The sequence below is a fragment of the Sinohyriopsis cumingii genome, chromosome 2 (genome assembly GCF_028554795.1).
Source record: "Sinohyriopsis cumingii isolate HCF-2022 chromosome 2, ASM2855479v2, whole genome shotgun sequence".
NCBI lineage: Eukaryota > Metazoa > Mollusca > Bivalvia > Unionida > Unionidae > Sinohyriopsis > Sinohyriopsis cumingii.
In genome coordinates this window covers 81,690,486-81,702,750 of record NC_142962.1, presented here as the reverse complement: position 1 = coordinate 81,702,750, position 12,265 = coordinate 81,690,486, and the positions used below count along the sequence as shown (strand labels likewise).

Here is a 12,265-nt window from a genome sequence, read left to right as displayed (position 1 = left end):
ATATGCATGCTACATTGAAACTGAGATGTATTCAAACAAGCAGTTTATTACAGTTTCCATCAAATGAAACTGTCAACAAACCTTAAAGAATGCAGGCCTAATTATCCCGCCAATACTATTAGATTTATTCTATTTTATTACCCAGCTACTAACCTGTTCCCTATCTGGATCTGCTATGCCCTCCACTTTGCCCTCTTCTGCATATTCGTCCTCCTCTTTCCTACCAACTTTATCTGGTTTTGTGTCTGCATTCTCCGTGGATGCTTCTTCCGCCTTTTCTTCCTCTATAGTATTGGCAACCATCGTGTGCTCCTCGTGCGCATGTGTAGCCTCTTCCTTAGCGAAAATGTCTTCCGAAACCTTTTCTTCCTTCTGATGAACATATTCGCTTTCCTTAGTACTTGGCTCTGGTTGATCATCCTCACCCTTTACTTGCTCTGAAGCTTCTGTGTGTCCTTCAACGGCTTTCAGAACGTCATCTTTGCTAACTTTCCCGAAGGGTTCCGGTTGTTTTTTTTGTTCAGACGATGTTTCTTCAGCTGGAATTTCGTTAGAAACGTTTTCTTCCTGATGAGGCACAGTTTCACTTTTCTTAGTACTTTCAGCTACTTGTTCCTGTTCTTGAACTTCTGGCTCTGGTTGATCATCTTCAACCTTTACTTGCTCTGTAGTCTCTGTATGTCTTTCATCGGCTTTCATAAATTCATCTTTGCCGACTTCACCGAAGGATTCCAGTTGTTCCTTTTCTTCAGAAGATGCTTCCTGATAAAAAAATTCTTCCTGTTGAGGTACTGTTTCACTTTTCTTAATACTTTCAGCTGCTTGTTCCTGTTCTTGAACTTCAGGCTGTAGTTGATCAGCCTCAAATTTTACTTGCTCTGACGCCTCTGCATGTCCTTCATCGACTTTCAGAACTTCATCTTTTCTTACTTCTCCGCAGGATTCAGGTTGTTCCTTTTGTTCAGACGATGCTTCCTCAGGGGGAATTTCTTTAGAAATTGTTTCTTCCTGCTGAGGCACAGCTTCACTTTTCTTAGTACTTTCAGCTACTTGTTGCTCTTCTTGAACTGCAAGCTCTAGCTGATCATCATCAACCTTTCCTTGCTCAAAAGCAATGTTATGTCCTTCCTCGGCATTTGGGACTTTATCTTTGATGCCTTCCGCGACTGAGTCTGATTGTTCTTTTTCTTCATAAGATACCTTCTTCTCTTCTGACATTTTCTCCTTGGTGTTTTTACTAGAGACATCAATTTTATGTTCTTCGTCTTTTTCACGGGAGTCTATGTGTTTCTTCTCAGTTAAGCCCATTTTTGTTTCACTTGCAGAAGTATCTCCCTTAACTGCAGCTTGTTCTTTCAACCCCGAGTCTTCTTGTTCTACTAAGTTTTTTTGTACTTCCCCTGAAATTTGTTCCTCATCTTTTTTGTTCACGGTTGTTGTGTCTTCAGTGGGTTTTGAGCGATCTTTTTCGTCTTTTTTAGTGTCTTTATCATCGCCCTCTTCCGTCTGTTCGTTTGCCTGCAGTAAAAGGTGTTTACTCGTAAACTCGAACACTGTCTTCCACAGGAGTGTATTCAGTAGCCCATACTATATACACTACTATGAAGGCCTGCGGATGAGCCAGTGCGAGTCAATTACCTTTCATAGATTCGTCTCGACCGCCGACCCCGCCTGCTCTGGACAGAATTCAAACCGTTACCCAATGCCTGCTGTTACTGCAATAAACTCCACATTCATATGCATCAATATACAACGTTTGATTAGTGTGAGTAAGGTTTAAACCTAGTTTGTTCTGTCAGGAAACATTAGGATTAAAGATAGATGTAACACAAAACAAACGTCAATCAAGCGCGTAAATTAAGTCACAGTGACCTAGTTTTGGAATGAACGAATTATTCTTCCAGTGATGCATCCGCTTACTAATTTTCATGTATGCAGGTGGAATCGGAACGAAGATATTAAAAATTTAACGAACATACAAAAAGTAACTCGAGTAAGAAGAATAGGAAAAAGTGACTCCCTTTTGGTATAATTAACTACTATCTTTTGAGATGCATTCACATACTAGTTTTAACAAGTTGCTGTTGTTGTGTTTTTGCAATGTTTTAGCACATGACATACATGTACATGGCGGCTAGTACAAATGGTGGAAGAAGATCCCGTAAAAAAACAAACGGTAAGAATCACCGACCCAATGAAAGCTAGAAGTAAACTGTCGCGTACCGACATTGGCCGAGCGCGAGACTCGGACCACGAGGACAGAGGTGGGATGGCAGTGATCAGTAAAAGCGAGTGCTTTAGACCACTCGGCCACCCGCGACCCAACAAGTGTAGGTGAAATAGGGTAACAAGGCACCGACGGTATTACAAACGGCGCTGAAAATACAGAAGTCACTCAAACGTGAAAATTAGGTAATAGTGGCATAATTACTCGTTATTAAATGCATTCACATCTTAATTTGCATTTGTAGATGAAATAGGATAAAATATCGAAATTATACCAAACGAACTGCTGAAAAACATAAGTAACTGAAGTATTACAATTAGGTCAAAACGACCTCCTTTTGTTACTCTTCATGAGATGCATCTATTAATTTTCACGAGTGTAGTTGAAACAACATCCTGGATATTGATGTGCAACGGCATAATGGCCGAAAATATTAAAAAAGTCACGAGTGTGAAAATTGTTTCTACTGACCTGTATTTAGTTTGGCCGAGTTTCTAGCTCTGATCAGCACCCACATACCAATAAGTGTGACGGTTGATGAAGAAATGTCAACGCTATTAAGGGCGTAACGAATGAACGAACAAATGTTTCTTCCAACTGCGTTTGGAAATGGATAATAAGGGCTAGTGACAAAACTACATGTCCCGAAGAAACTGAATAAGCTGAATCATTCTAAACAATGCAATTATATCATTTCGACAACATAAATCTGCCGTCAGCCTTAAAACAAACAATTCCTTTTCTGAGTTAACGTGAAACTGTACGACTGTCTGACATCAGCTGTAGTAACAGTTAAAAAGTAAAGGCATCCAATTTACTCTGGCAGAATTTTTCTCCGCCTCCAGATTATAAGCGAAAGAAAAGTTGAAATTTCGATGTCGTATGTCGAAAAATTCAATATCACATGCTGGATCAAATTGCATGTCCTTAAAGTTCCATTTTCTAGATCGAGATTTTATATTTTATATGTTGAATTATACAGTGCATATTTTGAATTACAAAGCGGTGGCTGAAATTTCAATATCATATGTCGAGAATCCCTAATTCACACGTTGAATGGAACTGTTGGTTATAAAAGTTCAATTTCATAAGGCGAATATTTAGATTTCATCTGTTGAATTTCAGAGCAACGAGAAGCAACCTCCTTGTTTATAAATAACGCTGCGCGTTCACGATAGCAACCTGTAGCGAAGAAATGCAGAGTAATTCTCGACCTGTGAATGGTAACTTTCAAACTGTAAATGCAAGAAATGTAATGGCGCCTCATAATTGAATACACGAATAATATATTAACACTCGATATTATTTTGAATTGTTAAAGTGGACATGATGTAATGTTACTTTTAACACCAACACATCATTTTACCATGTCAAAATAGCAATTCTGAAAAGCACAATCAAATGTCAAACAACCGCTGTGTAATTCAACAGATACAATCTAAAAACTCAACATCCGAAATGGAACTTTCAGCACAATCAATGAGATTCAACATGTTAAACGAAACTCTCGACATATGATATTAAAATTTCAACAACCACCGTGTCATTCAGAAGATACAATCTTAAAAACTAGACACTGGACGTCGAATTCTCAACCAGCGCTGTGTAATTTAACAAATGAAATCTAAATACTCAACATATGAAAATGAACTTTCAACATAAACTCTTTGAACCAATACGTAAATTAGGAATTCTCGACGTCTGACACTGAATTTTCTACCACCGCCGTGTAATTCAAACGACACGATCTAAAACATCAAAACAGAAAATATAACTTTCAACCACTACTGTTTAATTCAAGAGACACAATCTAAAATCTCGACTTAGAAAATAGAACTTTAAGGACAAGAATCTCTGATACAACACGTTAAATTGGAATTCTGGACATAAGACATTAAAATTTCAACGGCAAAGTTCTGATTGGACCAGATTTTGTCAGCTTCGGCCCTTCATAGCAAACGACTTTGTTTCATCAACTGCAATCAAATTCACAAGAAATACTACCACGTAATACTTAACGGTATTAGTTAAACGTCGTATTAATGAGAATAAAACTGGGCGGTACAAGTTGTTTTTTTTATATCAATTTTATGATTAAACATTGTTCTAATAATTTCACTGTATTTCAGTCTGAAACAAATGAGTTATCTAAGACTTTGCCGTTATTAAAAACTAACTAGATTTTAGTTTTCTGCCAGTGTCCATCTTCTTAGCTAAATAAGAGATTACAAAAAATACATGTTAAAAACCGAGACCCTACTATGAATAAAAAAGGAAAGTGGGTGGACAGGGCAAGTGTCAACAGGGTCAGGCCGAACCTGGCTGTCATCTTATATCTGGATCTGATTGGCTACTTGCACTGATTGACAGGTAAAGCCTTACACCTGACTGATTACGTATACATTCTTAAATGGCTGTAGATGGGGCAGAATAGGCCAGCAGTTCCATATAAAACGAGATTGACCAAACGCTGTTTGGTTTTCCCACTATGTACGACAAGTTTGAAGGATGCGTTCCACCATATTCATCTATCACAACTCGCGTAAAATGTAGCCAACCAGCTTCTTTCCACCAGATTCATCTATCACAACTTGTGTTTAGTGTATGCTACCCACTTCTTTCCAGCACATTCTAGGGTGGCCAAATGGTCTAAAGCAATATCTCGCATGTTACCCTGATCACTGCATCTCATCTCAGAGCGGGTTCGAGTCTCGGTTTTAGTTAATGTGGTATATAAGAAAGCTTGCCAGTAGCTTCTCGTGGGTCGGTAGTTCTTTCCGGGGGCTTTCCAGGGTGCTTATTCTACTTACTGGCCGTTATGTATAGCCTATATTGTGTTGAAAACTTACGTTAAACCCCATAGCAATAAGAACATCATCAAATTCATCTAACCCAACTCCTGTTTAATATGCTAACCACTTCTTTCCAACCCATAGGTTTGTAACCTCAGGCTTTAAGGGTGTGTTTACCAAAGAAAATATTTCAATAATACGATTGATGACGGTTAGCCTGATCGTAAACAAATTTTCATTCAGAAGCATTTTCCAGCTAGCGAGATTAGGTAATCTGACTTGTTTCTGGACAGAAAGTTGAGACGCCCTATATAATTAGATTGGTCGTAGTATTATTGACCGTGCAAGTGATCTTTTCGATGGTTGACACGCTGCATATCAGTCCTTTAAACGGCATAAGTGCACAGTAAAAAGAAGCAGTCCTGACGTTCACTTCACCTCATGCACTATACCATGTGTGAGGAAATAGTCAGAATTGTTCCATCTTTACGGCCGATTTTAACCTTCCTGCTGGCTAAGAGTTATGTAAGATGTATGACAGTTGACTGAAGGTTCTGTGAGACCACAGTGGATGGCCGGCTGTGTGTTTAATTAGTAATTAGACGCTTGAGTCGGCATAGCTAACCGCGGGCTCGTGAGTTATTCAAAATTTAAATGTGCACCTTTCAACCATATTAGCCCTAATACTACAGAGGGGTTGTGACACCATGATTGAAGCAATATACTCGGCAGAGGCGAGCAACCCTCCATTTTCCTGTTGTTTATACGAACCAAAATTAGTTACATGACACTGGTCACGTTCTATAAAAAAGTAAGTGTTAACTCAAAAGTGCATGCTTTCCACAAAGTTGGTTGCAAAATTCCAACTACAACATATATTTTATGCTATTTTACATTATCCAAACATTCCAACTACAACATACATTTTATGCTATTTTACATTATCCAAACATTCCAGCATTAGGGTCTTTCGTAAATTAGTTTGCTAATATGATCATGCATGGGCTTTTGATCAATTTCTCATAATGGCTTGATGAAATAAAGCCTCGTTGCTTCTATGTTTAGCGTGCCAGACTCACAGTCAACGGATCGCAAGTTCGAATCCTGCCTAACCAACGTTGTCGGCTCCCGTGGCGTGTCACTGAATAAAGCATGCTACTACCACTGCCTCTGCACAAAACAGTATTTCATTTGCTGATGCGCTGTTAGACAAAACTCAATCCATCAATAATCATCTGGGAGCATGTGCCTGGACGAAATGTGGACCAGTGATTTTGGAAGAGTCAAATCATAACAGGCGTCCCAACGTTACTTACAAAAATGTTTATCAACAATTTCATTATTCTTATTTACATTTTTTAAAATTAATAATCTACACACAAGTTTACGAAAGGATCAATTTCAAAAAATGCCGATCATTCTTACTCCATCAAAAACGATATGCCTTACTATTTCTGCAACTATTTTATTAACTGAAATCGTTGAGACGTTATCAGCCGCGGACTTCACAGAAACTGATGACCACTTATCGTTTCTTCTACCGCTTACATAGCGTTTACGAAACATGCATAGTTCTGATCATCTATCGCATAATGCGCTACCTAATCAGAGTCAACGCTACTACTTCTGCTGCTAATTTCAAGCGAATAGAGTAGATCTAGATTACCAGTGCATAATGCGCCGACTCACATGTTCATGCGGGTTATTGCTGGGAAAATTTGGTATATTTTCATGTGTCTAATTGGTCATGGCAAACTAAGTGTACCTCGTGATTTCATTATGTATGAGGATGTCACTGTTTGTTCCACGATATTACAGGATCCTAATAAGGGAAGACTTCTGAGCGGGAAGCATTACTTTCCTTCGATACTGACAATCGCTTTTCCTGTATCATCTTTACTTTATACAGGGCATGTTATAGACCAGTTTCCTGTTCTAATAAGTACCGTCTTGTACTATATTCAAGGCCATGCAGCTGGAAACAGCGCAAGCCCATATCTGCCCGCTCAAAATAATATAATTATTGATGCCGTTCGCTTCAAATTATAAGTAGGAACGAATAAGGTAAACTCTAATCTATCGGAACATTGTATGACAACCGATCTGGTTTACGCAGTTCGATGCTGGATGTGCGATAAACGAGCAAACATGGTATAAAACGCTCACGGGAAATAAATCAACCGTGCGTGTATTGGATTTTTAACGTCATTGTTTAACAATGTTTCAGTCATATCGTTACGATGTCGGCAGTGTGGCAGATTATATAGTGACGTCTAGCACTGGGGCATCATGCCCCACTCAGTCGCATTATCCTGACGCGAGGCCGACCAGTCCTATCACTAACTTCCTAATACTGAGCGCCAAGCGAAGCAGCTGCTAGTACCATTTTTATAAGTCATTAGTATGACTCGACCGGGGTTCGAGCCTGTGACCTCCCGAATCCGAGGCGGACACTCTAACCACTAAGTCACCGGAGCAGTAAATAAATCATCAGAAATAAAATGGGAAATCTTATAATCATATACGTGTGGGCCAGCATGACAAATACAATGTATGAATTCCTATGCGAACAAATAAGTTGTTAAAGAGCCAAAAGAAAAGGCGGTCCTCGAAATCACTCAAAGTTCTTATTTACTCGGATTAAGGTTGTATCTGATTTATTATGTGCAGCCTTAATCACAGTAAAAACTTGATAAAAGCCTAAAAAAAGTTTCGTCAACATATTTACCCTCTAAATAGAACGAACAGTTAACACAATTAATATAAACTGGCTTGATTCCAGAAAATATGTAAAAATCAGATTCTCCTGAAATATTGGTAGTTTCTTCCCCAGTCTCTTTATGACCTTCAAATGTCCTTGTTTTTTCTCTCGCTAAATGATCATAACGGCACTAGTATTTAAGCAGTAAATGGTTTGAAATTAAAAAAGTTTTAACAGCATTATTTTTTAAAAACTGGCAAAATGTACGTTTTGAAAGAACTAAAATTCCGCCAAGATTAGTGAAATGTGAACTGACTTCTTGTCTCCTTTGAAACACGACTCGGTTCATATGCAAATAACAAAAATAAGACCAGCTAGTTTTCGCGAAACTTTCATAACAGAATAGTATTATTCATACATTAATATGCCTCACCGTTTTTGTGGCCGCTTCCTGTTTCTCGGCTGATTGGTCGTCCATGTTGTTTAAGGTATTAACTGTTAGCTTGTTCGCGTCATCTTCACCCTCGCCTTGCTCTTGACTCTTCTGCCTCCCTGCTTTGTTGCCCATTCTGCTTGCAAGCACCCCTCAACAGTTCCTTTCTTCGGTGTGAAGTACCTCCTCAACAGTTCTCTTTTTCGATGTGAAGTATCCCCTTTGGAATCTATAGAATGTAAAATAATGAAAACCAATTCCGTGATCTAGTGGTCGACATAATAGACAGAGTCAAAAGGAGGAGAGCTAAGCCTATCCATTATTTACAATCAAGTATCAACCACCCTTTCTTGCAGACATATTGAATCCCACACCACTTTTAGAACCAAGTCCATTCTGGCTCTTTACCCCTCCCAACCGGAAACCGTTCGCTACCTCCCCACGGCAGCTTCCATCCGACGTAACCCACCCTCGTGGACCATGTACTGATGCATCAGGAACCACAATATACTAAAGAGAACAAAACAAATTTTAGAAATGCAGTAAAGGTGTCTTTCGTCATACCATAAGTACATTAAAGTAATCCAGCAAAATGTATAAGAATAAAACTAACAATATTACACGAGCTATTCTGACAAGGACTGGATTTTACAACATATCCAACACTAACACGAAGAATCACAAAATGTAGTTACAGTACTCAGGGAAGCCTAGAAAATAGCTAAAGATGAGTTTCACAATCGCTTACAATCAAAAGTAACACGGCATTTCACATTATCTTGCTATTAAAAGCAAGCTTTAGGTCATGTGAAACTTCTTCTAGAGCGCGACTGGATAAGCGATTTTTAAAGCCACACCCTATGATGTAAATAAGCGGATAAAACCTAGTCGCGGGCCATTTGTTACTTGTGCCTAATTTAGGATGTATGCCTAGTATATATGAAGACAGTCGTGGACTATAATGGTCAAACAGCCGACCAAGATCTGTTATTTGTTATTAAATGGTCCTATTTGTTTTGGAAGTAAAGTTCTAAAATCTAATGTCAAATACATATAGTACAAAACCAGAGTTTGACGATAAATACATTCTACTGCATAGTTAGCTAAAAAGTATGATCCCCGAGGCCAACGAATCTAGGGGACCCGAGTCGCCGAGTTGTCTAAGGCGCTCGCCTTTACAGATCACCCGCACATCCCGCCCCTGTCCACGTGGGCTCGAGTCTCCGCTAGGCGTGGGTTTTGGTTTGGTGATTTACGGCAGAGGTAATGGTAGTAAAGTGCCTTGCCCAAGGACACACGCTGTAGCTGACCCAGACTGGTCTGATGACTGTAATTCGAACCAATTCAATCCCTCTCGGTCGTGAGTCTGGCATGCTAACCACCAAACCATCACAGCTCCGGGAAAATGTGTTAGAGTTACGTGTTCAGGCTCTAATAAACTCTGTGTGTGTGTGTGTGTGTGTGATTTTGACTTTTTAACGTAGCATTAACAATTTTTCAGTCATATCGCTACGATGTCTGCAGTGTGGCAGTTTATAGTGATGTCTAGCACTGGGGCATCATGCCGCAGACATGTAGCATGATGTCCTACCCAGTCACATTATCCTGACACCAGGACGACCAGTCCTAACACTAACCTCTTGATGCTGAGCGCCAAGCGAGGCAGCTGTAAGCACCATTTTTGTAAGTCTCTGGTATGACTCGGCTGATGATCGAACCCACGAACTCCCGCATCCGAGGCGGACGCTCTGACCACTAGGCCACCGGAGCGGTCTAATAAACAGTAATAAATAATTTATTTCCCTGGAAAAAATAATATACAAATGAAAAAATAGAACTTTCGGCTTTAAGAAATCAAATCCAGAAATAATCCAAGAATAATCCACGAATTAAATTTTAGAAGTCCTAGTAATGAAACGTTCTAATGAATTCAAGTTCCGAGTCCCGACGAAAATTCCAAAATGGAAGGCGATGACGTATACCGTAGCTAGTATTGTGCTGTTGTGTCTACAGTTCTTTGTTGTTTCACAAACATTATTCAGGTGTTTGAATTTCCGAATAAAATTTCAAGAAATGTCTTTGTCCAAGAATTCTGTATGAGCACTCAAAATATTTCCAGGAAAAAGATTTAATCCACATAATTTAAAAAAAAATTAAAATGTAACTCCAAACTGGTCACAAACAAAGACTTTCCAGTGTAAAAGCCCAACTGACTAAATTCTCTTTTGACAAAGTTATACAGTCAAGTAAGGCTCAAAATAGATACCCGTATGTGAGTCACGTGATCACATTCCAGAACAGTTTATCAGCTACTTACACGTATAAGATCACGTATTCGAGTACAGCCTCAATCTCACTCTATGTATCCCACAAAAAATAAATAAAAAAGAAGTTGTTAACTTGATTCTCAATTAAGGCAAGAAACTAGAGCAGCAAAAAGATACAAAGTTCTATTTTTATGTGTTTTCGACTAAACAGTCAGGTCAAATTAAATTCTGGAAAGTATCAAATTCCAGTAAACAAAATTACATTACTTAACATGTAATGAAATAAAATAAAAAGATTTTAAAACTTACAAAAATTAAATGAAATCATTTATAAATTAAATCAATTACACAGTTTTCAATGGGCCGGTGATTCATCCTGGAGTTTTCATTTGTTCTGCCTACACCAAATATACAGTATGCAGAGAGAGAGAGAGAGAGAGAGAGAGAGAGAGATTCTGCCTACACCAAATATACAGTATGCAGAGAGAGAGAGAGAGAGAGAGAGAGAGAGAGAGAGACACTTGTCGACAAACATTTGTTAGTAATGAGTAAAAAGAGAAAAATTACAATGTGATGCAACTAAACAAAACTGATCATCATTTCAAGTTTAATGGTTTCACCCTCTTTTTTTATTATAGCTTTAGCATCGTTCTCAATACGTTTTCTGGTACGGAGAACACCCATGATCAACTGACTTGGTGACTGAAAAAGTACATCATGTGAATATTAGCTTTCATAGCTGAAATTTCGGGTTCACGTTAATGTGATCTTGTGACCATCGGTCATTAGTTGTAAAATCAAGGACTAATGGTTTCCACTAATATTAAGGTTTTCCCCCATCTCGACGATCTTAAATACAATTTATTTATTACGTCATCGATGAAACAAAATCACATACCGCTTTTACAATTGCTATGTGTATTTTATACGGCAGTTGACTTGATTTTTACCTCTAACAATCCGTTTCTTTATTGATGAACAGAATCCTCCCAGCGTGTCGTTTTGTATTAGAAAGACCAAATGACAGTTTCTTCCCAGCAAGTCATTTTGTACTAGAATGACTAATGAATAGGATACTCCCAGCGTGTCATGTTGTGTCGAATGACTAATGAATACAATCCTACCAGCGTCATTTTGTGTTAGAATGACTAATAAATAAAGTCCTACCAGCGTGTCATTTTGTGATAGAATGACTAATAAATAAAGTCCTACCAGCGTGTCATTTTGTGATAGAATGACTAATAAATAAAGTCCTACCAGCATGTCATTTTGTATTATAATGAGCAATTATTAGAATCATTGCAGCGTGTCAGTTTGTGTTGGGATGACCAATTAACGCAGACTGCATTTTTAATGTCGCATTTCATTTGCATGCACTTATTTCAAAAAGGTTTCTTTTTCTCTGATCAATTCTTTGGAAGCATATCATTATTACAGTGGATAAGTTGAATAGTATGGAGGGGGATTACCGCCATAATTCTATGCGTGTATTTCCCAATCTTCCTCGATGCATTATTGTAAATAGCTGCTTGCAAGTGCTACTTTCATAATTCTATTCATGTATATTGTATTTTCATTGATGCAGATTGTACGTGGCAGTTTGCAAGTGCTACTTTGCTTCTGCATTATTATAAATGACTGCGTGCAATTGCTACATTCATAATTCTAGTAATTATTTTTTTTTTCACTGATCCAATCTGTAAATTGTTGCTTGCAATTTTTTCGATCTACTTTCCTTCTGCGTCTTGCGATTTGCCAACTACTGAACCGATGTTGTAGTTTGTCGTATGACAAACGCTATGTCAGTTATTACAAGTTTTGTATATTATGTTTATAAACTTTACA

At 38.3% G+C, this 12,265-nt stretch overlaps 1 protein-coding gene across 7 annotated transcripts in view; it reads right to left on the bottom strand.

The window, feature by feature from the left end:
• The window catches only part of LOC149805277 (uncharacterized), a 112,209-nt gene that overhangs the window by 16,318 nt on the left and 83,626 nt on the right, over positions 1-12,265 (bottom strand). For all 7 annotated transcript variants that reach the window (XR_016418467.1, XM_089949074.1, XM_089949095.1 and 4 more), the window contains exons 2-3: positions 8,154-8,382; positions 154-1,518 (exon numbers count right to left, since the gene is read on the bottom strand). Coding sequence is in view for 6 of the 7 variants with exons in the window: in XM_089949074.1 (XP_089805200.1) it covers positions 154-1,518; positions 8,154-8,288 (1,500 nt within the window). In the remaining variant the exon portion in view is untranslated. The remainder of the gene's footprint in view (positions 1-153; positions 1,519-8,153; positions 8,383-12,265) is intronic.